The 24,178-nt window shown below is 35.0% G+C and overlaps 3 protein-coding genes across 3 annotated transcripts; 2 read left to right on the top strand and 1 right to left on the bottom strand.

The window, feature by feature from the left end:
* The first annotated feature begins 5,037 nt into the window (after window positions 1-5,037).
* Window positions 5,038-6,981, top strand: LOC114181075 (omega-hydroxypalmitate O-feruloyl transferase-like). Its single transcript, XM_028067410.1, has 2 exons — window positions 5,038-5,522; window positions 5,645-6,981. The coding sequence occupies exons 1-2, from the start codon at window positions 5,082-5,084 to the stop codon at window positions 6,926-6,928; spliced, it is 1,725 nt and encodes a 574-aa protein (XP_027923211.1). The 5' UTR covers window positions 5,038-5,081; the 3' UTR covers window positions 6,929-6,981.
* Window positions 6,982-16,719: 9,738 nt separating this feature from the next.
* Window positions 16,720-20,814, top strand: LOC114189955. Its single transcript, XM_028078689.1, has 5 exons — window positions 16,720-16,755; window positions 17,098-17,162; window positions 18,949-19,906; window positions 20,300-20,692; window positions 20,785-20,814. Exons 1-5 carry the CDS (start codon window positions 16,720-16,722, stop codon window positions 20,812-20,814), a joined length of 1,482 nt encoding a protein of 493 aa, XP_027934490.1.
* An 884-nt stretch (window positions 20,815-21,698) lies between these two features.
* LOC114189966 (protein MAIN-LIKE 1-like) lies at window positions 21,699-23,138 on the bottom strand. The gene is made up of 3 exons (XM_028078699.1): window positions 22,629-23,138; window positions 22,092-22,541; window positions 21,699-21,881 (listed from the first exon to the last, which is right to left on the bottom strand). Exons 1-3 carry the CDS (start codon window positions 23,136-23,138, stop codon window positions 21,699-21,701), a joined length of 1,143 nt encoding a protein of 380 aa, XP_027934500.1.
* Between the last annotated feature and the right edge of the window lie 1,040 nt (window positions 23,139-24,178).

Genomic DNA, 24,178 nt, shown 5'->3' on the forward strand with positions numbered 1-24,178 from the left:
TTATTGCACTGCACTACTCTGTGAGCATTATGGTTTCATCTTCTTGCAGCTTCCTCTTCCTAGACAACAAGTCCTTCATAAATTTCGCATATCTTGGCATTTGTTCCAATGCCTCCGCAAATGGGATATTAATGTGGAGTTTCTTAAACACATCAAGAAATCTTACAAATAGTTTCTCTTGATCTTTTTTTGGAATGAGCTTTTCTGTTGCTAAAATCTCTTAAGTATCTTTAAAATAATCATAAATATCATTTATCTTCATAATAGTTATGAATATCTAAAAATATTTGGAGAGATAAACCCAATTTTAAAACTATTTGACAAATGTAGTTGGTTGATAATTTCTGATATAATTAAATAAATTAATTTCTTAAAGATATATGATAAATTATCAACAACTAATATTTTCTTTAGCGTTATCAAACGAGCCTTTTGCAATCGTGTGGTCCAAATTTACACAGAAATTCAAATATATTAATATTTACACTTGTAACACCTCTTGGTTGTTTGACCTGTTGACTACCCAATGAGGAGTTGACATGTGGCAATCCTTTATTTCTCTCAAATGAAGTTTCTCTTTCTCCTCCATTAGGTTTCTACATTTCAAGTGTATGGCTTGCGTATGCTGTTGTTTGATTCATGTGTAGATCTGCACTCGTGGTGCCAGCATGATTGTAGGTGTGTGGTGGTTCGTCGCAATCCCAGATCTGCTATTGATGGCTGCTCGCCATTGAACTTTCTAGTGGCCCACATGGATTATGGAGCTCATGGTTCTACGTCATGTTTTGGTGCGTGAATATAGATGCTTGCAGTGCTGAGGTTGAACGTCGACAACATGAATTGCTGCTAATACGTGGTGATTGACGAATGTGCATAACTAGGTTCTGCTGTTGCATCACCTGGATGCATCGTTCTTCTTCAGACGCAGAGTTGGTGGTGATGAGTGAAGCTTGGATGGTTGATGATGTTGTTGTAGATGCATGAAGATGATGTTGCCGCTAGCGAGATGATTGATGGTGGTGGCGTAGTGGTACGGGAATGGTGGTGAAATTTTCCTAGGGTTTGAGGGGAAGAATATGAGTGACATGACACAATTTGATTGGCTTAGATGTGTGCTTAGGGTTTCTGCCATGTGGTAGCATATGGTTGACCAGAATTTGTGAGTGATATGAGGGATGAAGAAAAGACTAGATTCAACCAATGGCAAGTGGCTAGAAGAATTGTTAGAAGTGTTGTTGGCATACAAGTGCACTCCCCAATCTTTCATGAAGGAGACGTCCTTTAACCTAGTATATGACACTGATGTCATGATACTAGTAGAGATCGTAGAACCAACCTTACGGCGTGAACACTACAATGAAGACCTCAATGAAGCCTGCCTTAATACCAATCTCGACTTGTTAGTTGAAAGAACATAAAAAGCCCATATTCAGGAAGCGACAACCAACTAAAAGGCATCCAGAAAATATAACTCCAAGTTACATCCAAGGTCATTTCATAAAGGGGACCTAGTCTGGCGAATGGCAAGCAATGTAAGGAAACATGAAGGCAAGTTCTAAGCAAATTGGGAGGGACCTTTCAGCGTACTTGATGATATCGACAAAGACGCTTATAGACTAAAAAGGTTGTCTGACGAACCTATCTTCGACACTTGGTATGTATCTCATTTTAAATTTTTATTTGAGTTAAACGCTTCATTCAATTCAACAATTTGTAACCTTGGTGTACTCTTTCCTTATCCAGTCAGTTTTCCTAAGGGTTTTGGCCGGAAAGGTTTTAATGAGGCACCAACATCATTAATGAAAAATGGTTACTACAAAAGTTCATTCCTCTCTTTTCTCTTGCTTCACAACAAGTCTTGGCCACTAATTTAAGTGGTATTGGTTGAACCCATGATTTAGTTCCTAGCCATTAATCTATGTGATACTTGTCAAACCCATGATTTAGTTCCTAGCCACTAATCTAAGTGGTACTAGTTGAACCAATGATTTAGTTCCGAACCACTAATCTATGTGGTATTGTTCGAACCTATATAGTTCTCGACCACTAATCTAAATGACACTAGTCAAACTAATCCCACCAACTCTTAATTGTTCACTCAAGCAATCAAAGAAGAAAAATAACAGGATGAAAACGCAAGACTTGAAGTAAAAAGTTAAGCTTTTCATTGATAAAAAAAAATGTCATAGAAAAGGCCTTAATATATTCGGCCAACATACAAAAAACCTAATTTAAATGTTATAGCATAAACATAAACTAACAAGCTAATCCTCAACAACATCATCTATATTTTTCATCACTTCATCCTCAATTGTGTGGCTGATAGTGGGTGAAGAACTCATCCTATTTGTCCCTTTATCAATTGACTTCTCCTTCTCAGCATTCTCGATCGCTCGCTTCGAAGCTTTAACAACTGTGATCTCCTCAACATCAATCATGTGGCCATCATATATGTCCAGATTCACACTGAAACAAGCATCACTTGTAGGAACTTTCTTGTATATAAATTCCACTTGTCTGAATGCCTTCTAGAAACCATTAATATGTTCATAAATAACATATTGACAAAGGGTAGCAACCTCGGCCTCAACCTCCACAAGAACCGCCTCTTTAGCTTTGACCACCTCCTTATTCCTCTCCCTATTCTTCCTTCAACTTTTTGTTAGACTCCTAACAACAAATTTTCCATCCCTTCAACTTCTTGATCTCCTCTTCAAAATGTTCTTCTCATTAGCCCATGCAGCCTGGTCGTCATCCACATTTTTCTTGAAGACAACAAGCTCTTTTACAACCTTCTTCTTAGCCTCATCAGTTAGCTCTCTCTGTAGCAAATTAGCTACCTTCCGAACCATAACCATTGATTGTGCTTGAAACTCCAACAAAGCATTTATAGAAGTACCCAACTTGGTCGCCTCCACAAGTTCCAACTCCTGCTCACTCAGATTAATCTCTACAATATTAGAGTTTACACTATAGTGGTTTGAGTTACAAGTCTATCGTACTATCTTATATTGTAGATATATTAACATGAGTTATATAAAATATATAACTTCATTAATATACCAAAAAATATAAAAAATTAAAAATATCAATTCTTACAAATACTTTTACATATAATTACGTAACTTTGGTTTTTTATTAATAAAAATATGTGACAATAAGCTCAATTCTTATCAAATCAAATAAAATGCTTTCATAATATTTTTAGAAAAACTAATTAGTTAAGAATAATTTAATATTTTATAATCTCTTTTTTAGTTTTAGGAAAAAAATTAAATATAAAATTTATACATTTAATAAAAAGTAATAGTCCTAAAACGAGTGCCATGAGTACAAATTTAACTATATTTTTTTCTAAGCCACTCTTAACTTAAGACGAGTATTTTTTTTTTTTTGAAGTCACCCCTAGTATTTTAATAGGGAAGGTTGGACTAATGAACGACAGCAAAAATCTTCAAAATATTGTTGTGTTCATTAACAAACTAAGAGAGTCCTTTCATGGATAAAAATGGGACGCAAATAGCATCTCATTTCTGGTGGAAGCTTTTTTATGGTAGCTAATTGCAGTGATTGTAGTGTATGTATAACTACACACATCATTATATATTTATTATTTAATACTTTTAAAATTATTTAAATATAATGATCTTAAAAAAATAATCATAAAAATATGTGATCGGACGTGTCATCTTATTATTTTAAAAAAAATCTAATAAATGAACTTTGAAAACTCGTCTTATTATTATTTTAATAAATAAATTCTAAAATATTTTATCTAAACATATTATTTAGTATTTATAAACCATTTTAATATAACAAACTTAGAAAATAAATTATTTAAAATATATGTATGACTACATAGTCATCTTATATGCAATACTTAATAATTTAAAAATAATTCATGTATAATAAAATTTTAATTAAATATTTACTTCTATACAATATTATAGTTTACACTATAGTGGTTTGAGTTACAAGTCTCTCGTACTATATTATATTGTGGATATATAACGTGAATTATATAAAATATAAAACTTCGTTAATTAATATATCAAAAAAGAAAAAATAAATTAAAAATATCAATTCTTACAAATACTTTTACATATAATTACGTAACTTTGGTTTTTGATTAATAAAAGTATGTAAGAATAAGGTCAATTCTGTTCAGAGATCAAATAAAATATTTTCATATATTTTTAGAAAATTAAATTAGTTAAAAATAATTAATATTTTATATATTTTTGTTTAGTTTTAGGAAAAAAATTAAATATGAGAGTTTATATCAAATATATAGTCCTAAAACGAATGTCTTTAGTGAAAATTTAATATATATGCAAATTTAATTTCAAATGCTATAATTTTAATTTTCATCAAAGTGACTCTTTATCTTTTACACATAAACTGAACTTTTATCATCCCGTCATTCTAGTTATTGATGAACACATACTTCTTCATATAGTTTCTTTGTAACTAAAAATGGGAAAAAGTGTAAGCAAATACTAAAAAAAAAAGAATGAGACTCATAATTATGGTTCACCGGATAAAAGAAATGGACAATTTTTTCAAATAGAACATAATATAATAATGATTTTCCACTAAAATCTCTTCTCATAATATTATGAGACTTTCATAATCATGATAATATAATATTAATAAAAAAATAAACAGTAGTAATAAGATTCTAAAATAAATATTTAAAAAATATATTTAATTTTATTTTACTTTATCCCAATTTAATATATAACTTTCATTGTTATTCTATTTGATTTGCTTTTGAAACTAATTGTCCATTTTTTCGGCTTCTACCTTTCTCCTTTCTACGTACCAACTACCAAATGCACAGAATCTATTGATTTTCTGCCATAATTATCCCTTGACATTGTGTAAAATCTGAACCTGCGGTGAGTTCAATGCTCATAAAAGCGCGTTATGGTAGATGTGCATGGTGTGCACGTTGCATGCTTCCGCAAAGATGATGCCCACTACGTGTTTGTGTATATATAAGGTGAAGGCCAAAACCACAACACACATACTCACTGCATAACAACATTAATTACACACTTTGGTTCAGTTTTTCAAACATGGGAACCTCTGGCCAAAAATCTGCATCACCTCTCTCAGATCTGAAGGTGACAATCCACGAAACTTCAACCATTTTTCCATCCAAACAAACGGAGAAGAAGTGCTTGTTCCTATCAAACATCGACAAGGTAGTAAACTTTGACGTGGAGACGCTTCACTTCTTCGCAGCAAACAAAGCTTTTTCACTCCAAAAGGTGGCTGAGAAGTTGAAGAAGGCCCTGGAGGATGTTCTTGTTCACTATTCCTTCTTAGCCGGAAGGTTGAGACAGAATGCTGAAACCAAAAGATTAGAGATAGATTGCAACGCAAAAGGTGCTGCGTTTGTGGTGGCTTCATGTAAGCACAAGTTAAGTGAGCTTGGAGACTTGGCTTATCCCAATCCAGCTTTTGCAAAATTGGTTCACAAGAGTAAGGATAAGGATCTTCCACTCGCTGTGCAGGTAAAATTGTTTCCATTTTTGCAAATTTACGTTTCACATCATCATTAAGCATTACATTTCAAGCATGAGTACAACGTTAAAAATGTAATTAATGAATTCATTACGTTACATTAACTTTACAGCTAACATCCTTTGACTGTGGTGGCTTCGCAATGGGCTTCACAACAAGCCACGCAGCCTTTGACGGACTTAGCTTCAAAACCTTCTTGGACAACCTTGCTGCACTGGCTGCTAATAAGCCCATGCCTGTGATGCCCTGCCACGACAGGCACCTCCTGGCTGCACGATCCCCGCCACGTGTAACCTTTGCGCACCCCGAGTTGGCCGAGCTCGATTACTCACCCATAGCATCCACTGAGTCCAATGTCTTTGATGCTTCCAAAGGTCCTAAGTCCAATGTCTTTGATGTTTCCAAAGGTCTTGAGTCCAACGTCTTTGATGCTTCCAAAGGTACCGAGTCCAATGTCTTTGATGCTTCCAAAGGTACTAAGTCCAACGTCTTTGATGCTTCCAAAGGTACTGGGTCCAACGTCTTTGATGTTTCCAAAGGTACTGGGTCCAACGTCTTTGATGATTCCAAAGGTACTGAGTCCAACGTCTTTGATGCTTCCAAAGGTACTGGGTCCAACGTCTTTGATGTTTCCAAAGGTCCTGAGTCCAACGTCTTTGATGCTTCCAAAGGTACTAAGTCCAACGTCTTAGATGTTTCCAAAGGTCCTGAGTCCAACGTCTTTGATGCTTCCAAAGGTACCGAGTCCAACGTCTTTGATGCTTCCAAAGAAAAATTGGACTTTAGGGTTTTCAAACTAACCCCCGAAGACATTGTGAGCCTTAAGGAGAAAGCAAAGGGAAGCACCAACGACAGCAACACCGGGTTTAACGCTATCACCGCCCATATATGGCGGTGCAAGGCCTTATCAGCACCGTATGACCCAACGGGATCATCGACCGTACTATTCCCCGTGGACATACGCTCCAAATTGAACCCTCCGTTGCCAGAAGGCTTTGCAGGAAATGCTGTGTTAACGGCGTTTGCCACGGCGAAATACGAGGAGTTGGAGAAGGGTGAGTTTTCAAGGTTAGTGGAGATGGTGAAGGAGGGTGCAGAGAGAATGAATGATGAGTATGCGAGGTCTGTTATAGACCATGGAGAGCTGTGTGATGGGTTTCCACGTGGGGATGTTTTGATTTCTTCGTGGCAAAGATTAGGGTTTGAAAAGGTGGAGTATCCGTGGGGGAAGCCCAAATATTGTTGCCCTGTGGTGCATCAACGGAAGGAAATTATTCTGTTGTTTCCTCCCTTTGTCGCAGGTGGTGATGATGGGATCAACATTATAGTGGCTCTTCCTCCCAAGAAATTGGAAAAATTCGAGAACCTCTTTCACACGTTCTTGCGTTCAGTTTGATCCATGTTTTCTTCATATGGTCATCAACATGTTTAATTATATATATATATATATATATATATATATATATATATATATATATATATATATATATATATATATATATATGTGTGTGTGTGTGTGGTGTAATAAGTGGTGACCGAAATATTCCACTATATGGATACTTTAATTGTAAGTGGTGATTTTCAGGTGATATGGTGTTTGTTCGATCATTTCTTTGTTCCATAAGAATATATTGAATTTCACCTGCAACTTGAGTCCCATGTTAATTCCACGTACTTTAAATATACAAAATAAAAGGGTTTTCTTCTTCATTGCTTCAGATATCAGTATTTGTTAGAAATTAAATACAAAAAGAACTAAAAAAGACTGCTTTATTATATGTGAGAACATTAAATCCTAACCATGATATGGAGTAGCTTATCAAAATCTCTAGAATTTGTGATGTTCTCGTCCTATGTATACAACGTCTTCTCTTTATTGACACCGGTTGATGATAGTCCTTTTCTACTTTAAGAAGATTTCAGTAATGTACTATCTGTTCTTAAACATAACAAGAGAATGTTATGAACCCCATAAATTATTTATTTGGTGGGAAAAGATTTTTTATAGTGAAATCTCGATGCTAAATATCACCTAAGTAATTTATTTTTACATGGTATCAATATTATTCGCAATTTGAAGTAGATTCTACTTGGAAACACGATGATATCTCTTTGGATGAGAAATATATAAGAAAATGCATTAATGTCATAATTTTTGGATTAAATATATTTTTAGTCTTTAAATTTGGATATAAAATTAAAATTTGTCTATGATCGAAACTTTAAGTGATCTAATTAATTAAATCTATGGCTAAGAGCATATACATGTCATGATATATTAAATGTGTAGATGCCAACAATATTCTAATTTGATGGAGAGGCCAAATTAGGAATATTGAAATTAAGTAAGTAACTAACAGAAGTTACATAAATGGTTATGGTCCCCATCTACGAGCACATTACGTATTATTCTTGCTCATTTCTCTCCCTCCCTATTAGGAGAGAAAATCTAGAGGGAACCTTCAAGTGCTCTATAGTTGGAAGACCAGGTACCATCTTTTCCATCTACAGTTCCCAATAATAAGGTACGCTTTTGAGGGTTTGAGAATTGTTTAATTATATAGAGGATTTATTATTTTGATGTTTTCATAAACCAACATGTAAGTCTCACATTGGGTAGAAATGAGATAGTAGAGCACTATATAAGGGTGAAGACCCATAAACCCATTACCTTAAGATTTTGGGTTGAGGGTAGTGTTAATTCCTTATGTGGTTGGACTCAAGTATCATTGGTGTTGTATTTCCCCTTCACTCCCCTCCAGCGGAAGTATCCCCAACCATGAGTACCCCTTTCCATACCGTTATTTCGTTTGAGTCGGTGATGCATCAACCCCAAGGCTTATAGCTTGGGCCAATGCCTAGGCCCAGTTCTCATGGTCAAATGCATCTTAAGCCCAAAGTCCACTAAGAGGCCATAACAAGGAGTATTTTAAAGAAGATCCAAATGGGCTTTTCTCAAAATGGCCACACTTTTCATGGACTTCAATTACACTTTTCATGGGCCAAAGAAGATGTGAAGATATGAAGAGATTGCATGATTGAGAATTAGAATAGCCTTTTAAATTGAGTCCATTGTTTAGGCCTTGCATTCATAAATAGTATGCTAAACAAACTTGTCATTGGATTTTAAATTGGGCTAATCCAAGCCTAATAAGGAGCCTTGGCCGAGACACTACATTCACCACAAGGGAGGTGCAGATTCTAGCTTGAAAAGGAGTGTCATGCCACTTATCACACATCCAAGCCATCATGTGCATCCAAGGGCCACGAGAGAGACTTCTTCTCCAAGACTTGCATTTCATTTCAAAACACATTTCATGTGCATGTGCATTAGTGACCTTCTCTTCTATAAAAGAGAGTCCTATTGCATTTTGTAGAGTTTACTCTTGAAATTTCTAATAGAATGCTTATGTTCACTCTTCTATTATTTTGAGAGCACCTAAGCTAGAGGTTTACAATATTTCTTCTAACCACCTTGCACTAGCCTAGCTTTTAGTCTAGTTCTCCTTTATTGCTACAAGAGCCTTAAACACTTGTCTCCATTCCATTTCTGCTGCCTATGGAGTTTCTACCTTCCACCACACGTTGGAGCTCCATCAATTGGTCACCATAAGCTGCCTCTGATACCACTTGTTAGGATCTTAAAAGAAGGAGGTTCACTGGAAAGATACAACACCAATTATTGGCTAAAGTAGAAGAGGCTAAGTTGGCCGGGTCATACTTAAATCGTGACACATAGATTGTTACACTCTTAAGTATAAAGAGTTGCGCCCTAACTAAAGACTATAGTTTTTGGTCTAGTGGTGATCGATCGATCCTTTGAAACCTTGTGCTATAAAAACAAGATAAGAAAAAATTAATGAAATAAAGTTTCCTAAAAAAATACATTAAAATATATAATAATTGAATTACATTGAAAAAATGATAAAAAAATTAAAAATACCAAAATATTTTTCTGAATATTTTAAATTGAAAAATGAAGAAAAATATATTTTTATATTTAGTTTGATAAAATTCAAAACTTGTTTAATTAAATAAATAAAATATTAGTAAATTATTGTTTTAAAAGATAAAATAATAGTATTAAATAAAAATCTAATGGAAATGTTATCTTATTTATTTAATTTGATAATATTTAAATTTTTTAATTCAAATTTTGTGTTGGAGTGAAATAGCGTCTTCTAAAACATTAAAAAAAATAGAATTACATAAAATAAATATTATAACAACATAATTATGTTGAAAAAAAGGAGAAAATTAAAAAATAGAGAAATATTTTGAATTAGGAAATGAAAAAAATATCTTATTAATTTAATTTAGTAAAATTTTAAAGCTTTTGAAGTATTATGCTACAGGAAAATATAACGATTTTTAAAAAAATAAAAGTAATAGAGTTAAATAAAAATGTTGTGATAGAATTATATGAAAAAAATATAAAAAAAAGAAAAAAATACTAACTATGAAATAATTTTTTTTAATTAAATTAATAAAATTTTAAATTTTTCTACTTGAAATCTTGTGTCATAGAAAAAAAAAAGTTTCCTAAATAATAAAAATATAAAAATAAAATCAAAATCAAAATCTTACTATATAATTTTATTGAAAATATAAAAAAAAAGTAGAAAATGTAATAATCAAGAGGTCTGAGAAGAAAAGAGAAGATTCCTCACATCAACTTCGACATTGCGAAACTAACACTAGAGGAGATTGAAAAAAAAAAGGAAAACTTCGTGTGGTGGAATATGTTAACATGACAACAATGGCAAAATTCCTAATTATTAACATATTCTTTTATCAAAAATACTTTTTTACATAAAAGTCATTTGATTTTTCATATGAAAGGTATTTAGCATAAAATATTTAAAGATTTTATTCAACATAAAATATTTAGAGATTTTATTTAGCATAAAATATTTAGAGATTTTACATTGAAAACTTTTCTGCAGAAAATACATGTAAACTTTCTTATGTAAATTTATTTGTAAGAAATATTATAATTACCTGCGAATTTATTTATGTATAGGTTAATTATATAAATTTTTATTCTGAATAACAATTTGCAGTAAAACATTAAAAATTAAAAACTATTTGTTGAATGTTTTATTTTAAATATAATTTTTGTACATAAAAATATTATAGGTATAACATCTTATTTTAGTAGTATAAAACTAATAAAATAGAACATTTCATAATAATATTCAAAGAGAGATTTTTTCCAGGTTTGTTATTGTCTTTTGTTAGTTATTGTAGTAAAGTTTGAAGTTTGATAAGGCTATACATCATCCTGCATAGTCAAAGAGTGGATAGATAGATACCAAGATCGTCTTAAAGGGCATCAATATTTCAATTGGAATATTGTTTAAAAATGTGTAGTAAAATATTATTATTCCAAAACATATACTTTGATATATTATATAATAGAGAATTAATTTTAAATATTTTAATGTAGAATGATTCAATTACTTATGACTGATTAATTATTTAAAAAAAATTACTATAGAGCTGGTTAAGCGTACAAATTAGTTTTAAAAATATTATATTTAATTTGTTCATTGTTAGGCTAGTCAATAATTTTTTAACCTAATTGTACTTCAATTATTTTAAATTAGATTATAACACATCTATTTCCATTGTTAAAAAAAACAAAGTGGATGTATTGTAACGTCCCAATTAAATAGGTAAATCCCATTAAATAAAATGTCGCATATATAAAGTATTCAGAGAGTACAGAGTTTTGGCTATGGAGGTATATTGCACACCATGCATATCCATGCCAAAAGGAAAGAGGCCACACACGGCCTAAACGAAATACGCTAGTTTAAAAGAAGCATAAAGTCTTGTCCAAAATAAGAGGATTTTAATCTAATCAAACTCCATCTGTCGTGGGCTCCACAATGAGCCCGATATTCGTCCATAACCATCAAGTTGTGACACTTCCGTTATCATTACCACTGCCAGGGGTTCTTACATCTGCTCACATCAATAAAGTTGATGATCATCACTAAGGAGAAAGACTACACACAAACAAACAAACAAGCAAAAGGGTAAGCTAGTGAAAGAATATCTTATATCATAACAGTCAACATGCAATTTCAAAGTCAGGCATAAATAATAGACGTCCACACATGGAATACCAAACCATTTAAGACCCCAAGACTCGACTATCCGGATGCGTAAACTGAGGCACCACCACAAGACCGTGGAATTATGTCTTAGCAATGAGGCATCACCACGAGGCCTTCGTGGAATTACATCCTTACATGAGGCACCACCATGAGGCCTTCATGGAATTACATCCTGGCCTTGAGGCACTACCATGTGGCCTTTGTGGAATTACGTCCTTACATTGAGGCACCACCGCGAACTCTTACTAGGAGGGTCCATGGAATTACGTCCATTAGACGATGCACCACCATGAGCTCCCACTGTGAGAGTCATAGGATTACGTCCTACCCATACCTTGTTTGTGTTTCACCAACCAATCATAGGGTTCCCATGCATATCAATCTCGTGCCAATATATATATAAAACCAACTATCCAAGCATATGTCATACCAACCTCATGCCAAATACATTAATTTCCAATCATACAAATCAACTATTTCATGCATATCCGCATACTTCATACATTAAATGAAGTACTCTAACCAATCATACAACTAACACCAAAGAGAACATGAAAGAGGTACACAAATTCCCGCACTAGTCTTGCTCAAGCTAGGGACCCTCGCTCAGGCGAAAGGGGTCTTTCGCTTAAGCTGCAGGTCCTCGCTTAGGCGAGACTACCAACAGAAGACACAGTAGGGTTCGCAAGTTCTCGCTTGGGCGAGGCCTCCTCGCCTGAGCGAGACCACCCCTCGCCTCAGCTACAACTGCAGCAAAACACCTCGGGCTCTCTGGTATTCTCGCTTATGCGAGCTGTTCTCGCCTAAGCGAGATGACTACTCACTCAAAATGAAAGCTCTCCGCTTGAGCGAGAGCTCGAGCAGAAACCCTGAGCGAGTTGCTATCAATCTCGCCTAGGCGAGGCACATCCGCTTGGGCGAGAATGTCGGGTTCCTCCACTGTTTGCACGGACAAGACAGGAAAACACCATGGAAACAATACAATGCCAACACCAGTTCAATCTCATACAAGTATAAACATAAATATGACATTTTATATCAAGAACAGCAGCCAAACATCAACATGTTACAAAAACGCAAGAACCCTAACTTCCCTTACCTGGAAAGAGTTAGCGGAAAACCTCGACACTTAAGCTACGTGCACCACAGTTTCGAGAACAAATCTGAGGAGCTGAAAAGAATGATGGAAACAGATTCCAAATAGATTACCATGGTGAACCTGATGGAGCTCCAATGTGTAGTGGCTGGTAGGAACTCCATAGGCAGCGGGAAATGGCATGGAGACAAGTGTTTAAGGCTCTTGTAGCAATGGAATTCGGAGTGGTGAAAGGAAAACTAGACTAGAAACTAGACTAGTGGAAGGTGGCTAGAGGAAATGTTTTAAACCTCTAGCTTAGGTGCTCTCAAAATAATAGAAGAGTAGAGTGATCTCAACACAAACATTCTATTAGAAATTTCAAGAGTAAAATGTACAAATGTCTACTTTTGGCTTTTATATGTGAGCCTAAAAGCTAGGCTAATTCTTGGCCTTTAGATCAAGCTTGGAGGAGAAGCTTTAATCATCACCCTTGGATGGTGGCCTGGAGAAGGAGACATCTTCCTAGCCTTTGGATGAAGACTTGGAAAAGAAGACACTCTCTTAGCCCTTGGATGAAGGAGGCACATGGGTGAAGTGTGGACTTGGCTCCATGGGATGCATGATCCATGAGGAAGTCACGGCCTAAGGGAGACTCTTAGTGGGCCGAGCGCATTTGTACATGTAACACCTATTTTTATGTCTTACACCATTATTGAAAGCAAAGCCCAAATATTGGCCCAATTTAAAATCTAGTCTACTAGGCTTTGATGCACTTCTTCAAGTCTTGTTGATTTCTTTGGCCCATGAAAATAATATGACAAGCCCATTAGATTTTTGTCCATCTATTGGGAGGCCTATTTGAATCTTCTTAATCACACTTCTTGTTATTGGGCCTTTTAATGGGCTTGGGCTTGGGCTTGAAGGTGCAATTGGGCTTTGTGGGGTCACATCATCCCCTCCCCTTTGAAGAGGATTTGCCCTCAAATCTTAGTGGTCATCCTCATCATCCATAGTACCTGTAAAAGGAATTAAGTTAGTAATGTTAAAAGTTGGATGCACACTATATTCAGCAAGACGATCTACTTAATAAGCATTATCATTGATCTTTTTGATTATTTTGAATGGACCATCACCACGGGAACTAAGTTTGAAAAAATGTGAGAGTCGGCCCATTTCACAAAAATTGTGATTTTCACTTTGACTTAATTGAAACCTAAAAGGTAACTCTAAGTCAAAGTTTGGTTTTGAAAAATCCTTTGAGGAGTTTGAAATAATGAATGAAGGTGGAAAAACAAATTTGGAAAGAACCAAGACAAAAGAATTAATGGAAGATAAGGTAGAGTGTAAAGATGGAATCACTCCCTTTGGAATCTTGATCTTGAGGTTTATGCAAGGATGTTGTATCATTACTGCCCTAGACAATAGTTCCTTTGCTTCTTTCCTCTTAATATCATCCTCTTTTCTTTTTAACTCTTCCTCTTTTCTTTTTAATTCTTCCTCTTGTCTTACTCTCGCTTTATCCTCATACTCTTTTCTTTCTTTTTCCTCTTGTTCTCTTTTAGCACGAAGCTTATCAAGCTCTTCTTTTTCTCTTTGCATATCAAACTCGCGAAACCTTTCAAGCTTCTCTCGTGCTCTCTTTTGTTTTTCTCTTTCTCTTTGTTCACTCAAGAGCAAATCCAAATTTTTCTTAAAATCTTTTTTGAGTCTAGAAAACTTAGCAAGATTTTGGATAAATGCATCACCTATGTCAATGAAGTCTTCTATCCTAGACTGTTGCTCTTTAGTGATCCTAAATGAAGGGGGAATGAAATGTTTCCACATGCATGCTTTTAATTCAGAAAATATGTTAATGCATGATTTTCTCCCCTTTTTCACTCTATACTGCCTCTCTTGCCACCACTCGGATGCACGTCCAATAAACCTAGAAGTAAATGCCTAAGAATGTCAAATTGACTATATTTACTAAACAATGGTTGCACCAATTTCTCAGTATCCCACATCCAATCTCTAAATGATATTTATATCCTCCCCAAAGAATGGAATGTCAGTATGAAATGTATGATGCAACTCATCACTACCATGCTTATGCAACCTATGACTATATGTAGAATATGTACTCATAGTGATTAAATGAACTTATGCACTTGGATAAAAGGGTGAAAGAAGAGGACTAGCACAAGTGTACCTCCAGGTAAGCGAGGTGAGTCTCACAGACTTCTTAAGTACCAAGGCTAATCCTTGCCAAGGTTACACTTGCAAAAGTACTCAAAGATCACACAATTGTCTAAGTGCTAAGTAAATAGAATCACTTGAGTCACTAAGCACAAAACAAGCAAACAAGACTCAAAGAAATTTAACACTAAAAACGGACCCCTAATTGGCAAAATTTTAGAGAATTTGGTCTCATAAATCAAGCCACTATGCAACGTGAAAACATGAATCTAAACTATGCGGCCTAAGGTAAGGTGAGAAAGCATTTAGAACTTTTATCACTCTTACCACTAAAAATGTTTCACTATAGGTGAGAAAGGTTCTACTTAGGAGATGGGATTGAACACCTTGTGGTTCCCCAAGACACCTAAGTAGGCCACAATTACAATGAGAAAAAAAAACAACTAAAATTTGGAACACAAAGTAAGTGCTAAAATGAAGAATCCCACAAGCACAATGGATGCCAAAAGAATGGCCAAAAACAAGTTTAGAATAATTTACGTGGATGGGAGAATGAGCTAAACTCACTTGGAATCGAATGGGTCTCAAAACCCTAGCAGAGTACCATTGGAGGGATTGAGAGGGAGAGAACAAGGTGGCTGCGTTTCTGTAAAGAGGCAAAATTGAGAGTGTTAGCTAGTTTAGGGTATTTGCTCCTTATGGGCCAGTCCTACGCCCAACTGATTTGGGGCAGCCCCTCTAGAATTAGGGTAGAATAAAAAAAATAAGTGGGCCTTACATGTATCATTTCATTTAATTTTTTTAATTTTTATTACTTGAAAGTATTTGTAATCTTATTGATAATTAAGAAAATATTATAAAATAAAATATTATTATAATAATGGTTGTGCTAATCATAATATATAAAACTTATTCATAAAAAAACAAAGGGATGTATATAGAAATGTCAAAATGGGTTTCAACCTGTGAGCCAACTCGGCTCACCACGGGTTCGAGTCGGGTTGGGTTGAGAAAAATTTAATTCTTTCAAAAGTGAGTTGAACTTAACCCGGCTCACTTAACCCACGGGTTAAACGGGTTCGAGCCGGGTTAAAGGTGGGTTGGCCCACTTAACCCACCAACATTTGTTTTTACAATTTTTTTTAATTTGTTTTTTAAAAAATGTTTTAATAATTATTTACTACTCCTACTATATATGTTCACAATTTAATATTTTTAAATGCTAGAATGTTGCTCAATAATATTTGAATAGTTTGAATGTTTAATTAATTTGATTGTCAAGTTATATATAGTTTCATTTAATTTTTTAATTTTTATTATTTGAAAATATTTAAAATCTTATTAATAACTAAAAAAACATTATAGAATAGAATATTGTTATAATAATGGTTGTACTAATCATAATATATAAAACTTATTCATAAAATGTATCAACACCCAACTTCGTTCGGGTGAATGTACAATCATTTCCAAAATAACCAAAAATATAAGTGTTAAATAAAAAAGAATAAAAATAAATTGTCTTAAAAAAATCATATAGTATGGATTAATAAATGTTTCTTTAAATTATGTTTTTAAGAGCTCTGTAGACTAAGGATTAAGTGTTTTGAAATTCAAAAATTAAAAAAAATGATTAAGTATTTTTCATTTTTTCTAAATTAATAAAATTCAAAAACTAAAAATTAAAAATAAAAACGGTTTACAAGATTGGAGGGAACGATTTTTTTCCTATCTCAACTTCTCTGCTTCAACTTCTACTCATGCCTTGGGATTTTCAGATTACGATGATCGTGGTCACACAAAAGAAACATGGCGCCTTCTCCCTGCACCTCCAAGAATTCTCCTGTACCCCCAAAATTGACGTTTATGCCCTTATTTAATATACCGTGAGAATGGGTGAAAGTGGGTAGGGACGCAGTAAATTTCATTTACTGCGTCAACGTCCCTGCACCCCCAAAACTTTAGTATTAGTATTCTTGTACTCCCGTTTCTTCTCCATCCAGTGTCTGCTTTCATTAAAATTTTTGCTCAGTTTCATTTGGTTCGTGGTCCTGAGAGCTGTCCTTCATTCGTTCATTCTCTCTGTGGTGGTCCCTCTTTTGGTTTGTATGACTTTCATTTTTTTTTTAAGGAATCCTGTTTTGTTTATCCTGTCAGTGTCTTAAGTATGCATTATTGTGATTGAAGGTTGGTTCTTTGAAGGAAGGTGGTTGTGAGTATCTCCTCTCCAAGTTGTACTTCCGTCGATCCAGGTTAGCCTTCATACCACCTTAAGTTCTTTTTAAACGTAATTTGTTTGAACGGATTCTCTGCGTTTCAAACTTTTACCAAATGCAATACAAAAGTTGTTTTACTATAAAAGTCAAAATGTATGGGAAACGGAACACAGAATCCGTTTCAAAATGAAACGGTTTCTGTAATCCGTTTCATAAAAAAATTTGCAAATTTTTTTATGAAACGGAATACAGAATCCGTTTCATAACATTTTGAAACGGATTCTGTATTCCGTTTCATTAACAAATTTGCAAATTTTTGGAAGCGGAATACAGAAGCCGTTTCAAAACGTTATGAAACGGATTCTGTAATCCGTTTCATAAAAAAAATTGCAAATTTTTTTATGAAACGGATTACAGAATCCGTTTCACAGCGTTTTGAAACGGCTTCTGTATTCCGTTTCCCACAAATTATGATTTTCACATCCATTATAGAATTACATATGTATATATATATATATATATATATATATATATATATATATATATATATATATATATATATATATATATGTTCATTACTCATGTTCGTAGGTGGTTGTGGGGATGCTGTAAGTCACCTAATTTAAGAATACATTTGTTTTTGCTGTACGTTTGTTAGATGATAAATGAGAGTTGATAAGGAATCTGTTTCACAATATTTTATGAAACGGAAAGTGTATGCCGTTTCCCATAAATTATGATTTTTTTTGCTTACACCCATTCATAAAAAAGTAACACGATCACACCATTATTTTTAAATCTTACTTTTAAATGTTAGTGGTAAATAAACCTTGCATAATATTCTGTTAAAAATTACACCCACACCCCATTTCTTTCTTCTTGATTCCATTTCCAGTTCTGTGCAAAGAAGAGAACTCGTGAATAAGATTGGTGGCATGCATGTACGTGGTGTCCTCGTCTTAGAAAAATAGAATTGAATCACTTATTTCGTTCAAATTCCCGCTCCTTATTTGCATGGATGTTTTGTCCGACAGACCAAACACTTGAACATCAAATAGAAACCAAAATTTTGTTTTTCCAAACGGATTACATAATCTGTGTCTTAAAGACGTGAAACGGAATTTGTAACCCGTTTCACCAAGTTGCCTTTCCTTTATGTCAAACGGGTTTTTGATCCGTTTCATATGTTTGTGAAACGGAATAGGTATTCCGTTTCATACTTGAATTTTGTATGTTGGTGTGTATATTGTGTTATTGGTGAATTTTTAATGTGAGTGAATGTATACTGTGTGATTGGTGAATTTTGTAACGTAAATCATGCAATGAATATCAGCATGCAATTAGTTTTCAATTTTTGATACGTGTTGCATTCACTCGTTTTCTGTGATACGTGTTGCATTCTTTATGCATTTAGATGGGTTATTTACGTATTAAAATTTCTTTTTTTATTATAGTTCATTATGGAAGATCATCATTTTAGTTATTTGAGTTTCTTGGATTCTCAAGCGGATTCTCAACAAAATTGTAGTCTCATGTCAGAGTTTTCTGATTTTGTTCATGATATCTGCGGACAAGATTATACATCTCATTTTACAACCGATGATATTTTCTCAACACGTGAAGATTTAATTAAATGGGTTAGAGGGGTTGCTTATAATCTTGGATTTGTCGTTATTATTCTAAGCTCGGATAAATATAATGGACAACCAGGAAGAAAGACCCATGTATTATTAGGTTGTGAAAGAGGTGGAAAATATAGAAAATACAAGTGTGATGCAGAACCGAGTTTATTTGGGACAAGAAAATGTGATTGTCCCTTTAGATTGAGAGGGAGACCCATCTCTCAAGGGGAGGGATGGGTGTTGAACGTAAAATGTGGTTACCATAATCACGATGTCTCTTCTACTCTAGTTGGTCACCCCTATGCGGGTAGGTTGAAGTCTACTGAACAGTCGTTGCTTGTTGATATGACCAAAAGTCAAGTCAAACCTGCAAATATACTTCTCACTCTGAAAGAAAAAGATGATTGTAATGTTACAACTCTGAAGCAAGTGTATAATGCAAGATATAGGTACAAACGTTCAATAAGAGGTTCAAGAACTGAGTTACAACAGTTAATGTTGATGTTGGAACGTGATCACTACATCCATTTTAGTAGATGTCTTGATGAATCTGATGTGGTAAGCGATTTGTTCTGGACCCATCCTGATGCTGTGAAGTTGTTAAATTCATTCAATATTGTCTTCTTAATGGATAGTACCTATAAAACCAACAAATATCGGTTGCCATTACTTGAGATTGTTGGTGTGACCTCAACAGGATTAACTTTCTCGGCCGCTTTTGCATTTTTATCTAGTGAAAAGCAAAATAATTTCATTTGGGCTCTTGAAAGGCTAAGAGGTCTGTTTATGACGTCCGAGGGTGGTCCACAAGTCATTGTAACTGATAGGGATCTTGCTCTAATGAATGTTGTTGGCATGGTGTTCCCTGAGTGTTATCATCTTCTATGTCGTTTCCACATTCAAAAAAATGTGCAGGCAAAGTGCAAAATGTTAGTAAATTCTGTTGATGCATGGGATGTTGTATTGCAAGCCTGGGAGAATGTCATGGACTGTGAAGATGAATTAAAGTTCAACGAGTGTGTTCATCGTCTTGAGCTTGTTTGCCAGCCATGGCCTGTATTCTTTGAATATGTTAACGACTCGTGGATCATTCCTTATAAGAAATTCTTTGTGAGGGGAATACAAAGTTATGCATTTGGGGAATACAACATCAAACAGGTATGTTTGTATTTTGCTATTAATTAAATTTTTTTTATTAATGGTTTATATGATTTCCTTGTATAAATTGTACTAGGGTTGAGTCTGCTCACTGGAGTCTGAAGAAAGTTCTTGGAAGTAGTATGGGAAACCTTTGTTCGTGTTGGGATGGAATTCACAACGTTATTATCTTGCAACACAACGAAATTAAGGCGTCTTTTGAAAGAAGTTTAAATCTGATCAGTGACTCTTACAAGGCATTGAGTTATAGAAGATTAGTGGGAAATATTTCTAGATGTGCCTTAGAACTCCTTGCTCCAGAGTTGGAAAAAGTAAAGAAGATTGGATTCGATAGTAGTCGTTGTGGCTGCATTCTCAGACAAACTTATGGTCTACCATGTGCGTGTGAATTAGAACGATATGATCCTGGGATTATTCCTCTCCAATGTGATGTGGACTAGGTTGAGCTTCTCCAATGTCTCGTCTTCACAATCTGAAGGGCAATTATCTATTCAGAAGGAGGTTGATCTACTGCTTAATCTTTTCAAAGAAGTTGATATTGCAGGAAAAGTGACCATAAAACATAAATTACTCGACATAGTTTGCCCTTCCATGACATCGATGTTACCACCACCGAGTAAAGTTAAGACGAAAGGTGCAGCTAAGAGTCATAGATCAAAGAAGTCAACCAAACGTGATCCCTCCTATTTTGAGCATGTGGACGCCTTCATTGAGTCCTCAAGACAAGACACATGTGCTGCAAAAACAGAAAACAAGCTGAAGAGCAAACGTGTAATTGAAGAGAAAGTAATACCCATGCTAGAACAGTTCAATCCTGTTTTTCATCCTTATATACTCAATGTTGTCGATGTTGTGGCGGACGGTCATTGTGGATATAGATGCATTGCTGCGTTGTTGGGTATGGGTGAGGAGTCGTGGCCTCTAATCAGACATGATCTATACAAAGAACTTAGTCAATGGCGAAACGAATATGCAACATTAGTTGGAGGCTATGATCGTCTGGAAGAACTGAGAAAGTCTTTGCTAGTTCAATCACCATCAGGGGTATAACTTCTATACACCAATGTTGAAATTTATGTATTAAAAGTTTTTTATGATTTTGTTTTATTATAATCTAATTAATTATATACAGGCTAATCGAGACAAGTGGATGACTATACCAGACATGGGATATACGATTGCTAATCGGTATAATGTAATCCTCGTGTGCTTGTCATCAGTTCAGAATTTGACGATATTCCCACTTCGTACATCCCCACCTATTTCGCAAAGTCAACATCGACTAATTTGTATCGAACATGTTTACAATTCTCATTTTGTGCAGGTATATATGTTTATATATATATTATTTTTATAAACAACTTTATTTCTCGATTGACTAATTGTGTATTTACAGGTTCGTTTACAAGAAGGTTGTCCATTACCGCCAGTGGATATCATATCATCTAGCAATTGTTACCCAAAGGCAAAAGGGTGGGCATCATTTTATAGAGATAGGATGCAAGCATTTCTAGATTTACACGTAGTGGATCGTAGTTATGTAGATCTCATGGAAGACTGATATTTGTTGATTGTATTAAGTATTTCACTGTTGTAGTTTGTAATTATTTTACCAATATATAAAATTCTAACTCCTTTGGCCAAGGGACGAATATATTTTGGCCTCATTGCTAACATTAAATTACTAAATATTGGTGAAATATCTTAATATAAAATACCATACATAGATGAAATATCTTAATATAAAATCCAATAGAAATCTCAATTCTAACATCAAATACAAATAAATCGACTATCCAGACGTAGATGGTCGTCGACCTCGAACTCTACGTCCTCCTCTACTCTTTTCCTCTTCAACGCCGTCTCGAGCCATCTGCAATAACTCATGAGTGCGATCCCAGCCAACTGTGCCCTCAGTAACGTCTCTACAGTCTATCATCCACTGAAGACCACCTACAATGTGTTTCACGAGACCCTGTGATAATAACAAGTTAATATCAAATATTAAAAGTTACTAATAATACGAACAAATAAATTTGTAACACACCAATAAACCACTGGAAGATGATGACGGTGACGCCCTCTGAACTGTTATGTCATCTGGCAAATTCCGACGAAGTCGGGGCACAAGCACAAGGCTAGGTCAGTCGGCCTCAGCTCCACGTAAAATGTATGGATGGGAGACTCTCCTAAACCACTGCAAATATCCATCTGAACATGAAAAAGGAGCTGGTGCTTGAACCACTTGATGTACAACAAACTGCTCGTGCTTTTTCCACCGATCATCAATAGCCTCAAAGTCCATCATGGGAACCGAACTAGGCGGTCGTGGAATAGGCTGGATGAAGCCAAATAGTCGCAACACACGCTCCGACAAATGACGTTGTACGACGGTACCAACCCTAAGGAAGCCAGAAAACATGCCATGTGTTACAAGTTGTCGAGCAGCTCTATGTGCTACATATGGGTTCCAAATCATCCCGTCATATGTCAAGCCATCCAACTGGACTCTAACATCAGCTATAGCGGAAATGGCGCGTCCAGTGACATAACGTAGAGCACGGGGTTCGGTCTCCACATATGTATCCCGTACTTGTTTCCTTCCCAATGTAGGGAAGTGCTCGTATATCCAAGCCTGTATCAAATAATATTTCATTTAACCATTGTCATATAAAACTAAAAACAAGTAAAATAAATAATAAAATGTTATATAAATGGGTACCTGCAGAAGAGGTAGATATCCAGCTAATTGCTTTGTATTTGCAAAGCTGGCATCTCCTAGCTGCTCATATAAGTGGACAAGAGCAGCAACTCCCCAACCATATGTACGACATGTGGAGAGATCTCTAAATAGCTCGAGATAATGTGTACGAACATAGGTGGCGCTTTTGTTAGCAAATATCGTGCACCCTACAAGGTGCAAAAGATATGCACGTGCAGCAAACTCCCATAGCTCGTTTTCACAACAGCTGTCATACAACTCTCTCAACCAGCTAAGTCGGACCTGTGCACCCCGACTTTGATTCAGCTCCACACAAGCCATGGCCCGATCAACACCAAGAAGTGTCGTCAAAACCTCATTCTCAACAATATCATCCTCAACAACATTAGCCTCATGTTGATCCCTTCTACGAGCCGAGACTGTCGGTCTCTTGCGTGCACCACCTTGTGTGGAACTCTCGGGTACATCATTTGAACAACATCTAGATAAATTTCCTCGTGTCCTAACCATAGCTATAATAAAATAAAATACAAATTAATAAATAAGAAATACTCGCCCTCATCTTTCGTTTTTTTGGTACTCGTAAAAACAATAAAAAAATTGTAAGTGCAAGTTGAATTTCACAAATTGAAGACCAATTTAAATAAAAATTAAAGAAGTAAATCAGATGATAAAACGGATTTCACATTTCACTCGAAAACCAAAAAACACAGCGAAAACGGATTCCATGTTCCGTTTCAGCAGTGTGGGAAACGGCTTCCACAATCCGTTTGACCTAAAAATAAAAAAAGGAAACGGATTCCAAAATCCGTTTCCTAAAAAAAAAGAAAACAAAAACAAAACGGATTCCACAATCCGTTTTTGAAAAAAAAAAGGAAACGGATTACATAATCCGTTTCCAAAAAAAAAAAAAAACCAAACGGATTTCACAATCCGTTTTTTTTTTAAAAAAAAGGAAACGGATTACCCAATCCGTTTCCAAAAAAAAAAACAAAAAAACCAAACGGATTTCACAATCCGTTTTAGAAAACAAAATTAAAAAGGAAACGGATTACACAATCCGTTTCCTAAAAAAAAAAACAAAAAACCCAAACGGATTCCACAATCCGTTTTGTAAAAAAATAAAAAAAATAAAAAGAGGGAAAACGGATTCCACAATCCGTTTCCTAAAACAAAGAAAAAAAAACTCGAAAACCCTCTCTCAAATACACACTCTCTCAAATACACAGACATCAACACAACACACTTTCCAAACTATTTCCGAAGCAGGTTTAAGACAAAACAACGAAGATGTACACATTCAAACCTACAACTAAAATCAATTAAAATCAAAATACACACGTACCGTGAAAAATGGAGAAGCGCGGGAAGAGATCAAACGCGGTTGCCGACGCTGGGGAGAAGAATGGTGTGTGGAGAAGAGAAAAGGATGGCGTGGGTGCTGTTGTGTGGGAGAAGAGGGAGAACAGGGAAAAGGTGGGTGCTGTTGGGAGAAGAGGGAGAAGGGGGATAGTGTGTGGAGGATGGAGGCCCTGCACCTTAAAAAATCT

The sequence above is a fragment of the Vigna unguiculata genome, chromosome 1, assembly GCF_004118075.2.
Source record: "Vigna unguiculata cultivar IT97K-499-35 chromosome 1, ASM411807v1, whole genome shotgun sequence".
Lineage (NCBI taxonomy): Eukaryota > Viridiplantae > Streptophyta > Magnoliopsida > Fabales > Fabaceae > Vigna > Vigna unguiculata.

Bases quoted from the DNA above. Each gene is read 5' to 3' on its own strand.
- LOC114181075 (XM_028067410.1), top strand. From the start codon at position 5,082: ATGGGAACCTCTGGCCAAAAATCTGCATCACCTCTCTCAGATCTGAAG. The intron at 5,523-5,644 runs GTAAAATTGTTT...TTAACTTTACAG, and splicing joins ATCTTCCACTCGCTGTGCAG to CTAACATCCTTTGACTGTGG.
- LOC114189955 (XM_028078689.1), top strand. From the start codon at position 16,720: ATGGCGCCTTCTCCCTGCACCTCCAAGAATTCTCCT. The intron at 17,163-18,948 runs GTTAGCCTTCAT...TTGTCCCTTTAG, and splicing joins TTGTACTTCCGTCGATCCAG to ATTGAGAGGGAGACCCATCT. The intron at 20,693-20,784 runs GTAATACCCATG...TTGTGGATATAG, and splicing joins AACGTGTAATTGAAGAGAAA to ATGCATTGCTGCGTTGTTGG.
- LOC114189966 (XM_028078699.1), bottom strand. From the start codon at position 23,138: ATGGTTAGGACACGAGGAAATTTATCTAGATGTTGTTCAAATGATGTA. The intron at 22,542-22,628 runs GTACCCATTTAT...TATTTGATACAG, and splicing joins GATATCTACCTCTTCTGCAG to GCTTGGATATACGAGCACTT. The intron at 21,882-22,091 runs GTCTCCCATCCA...TTATTATCACAG, and splicing joins ATTTGCAGTGGTTTAGGAGA to GGTCTCGTGAAACACATTGT.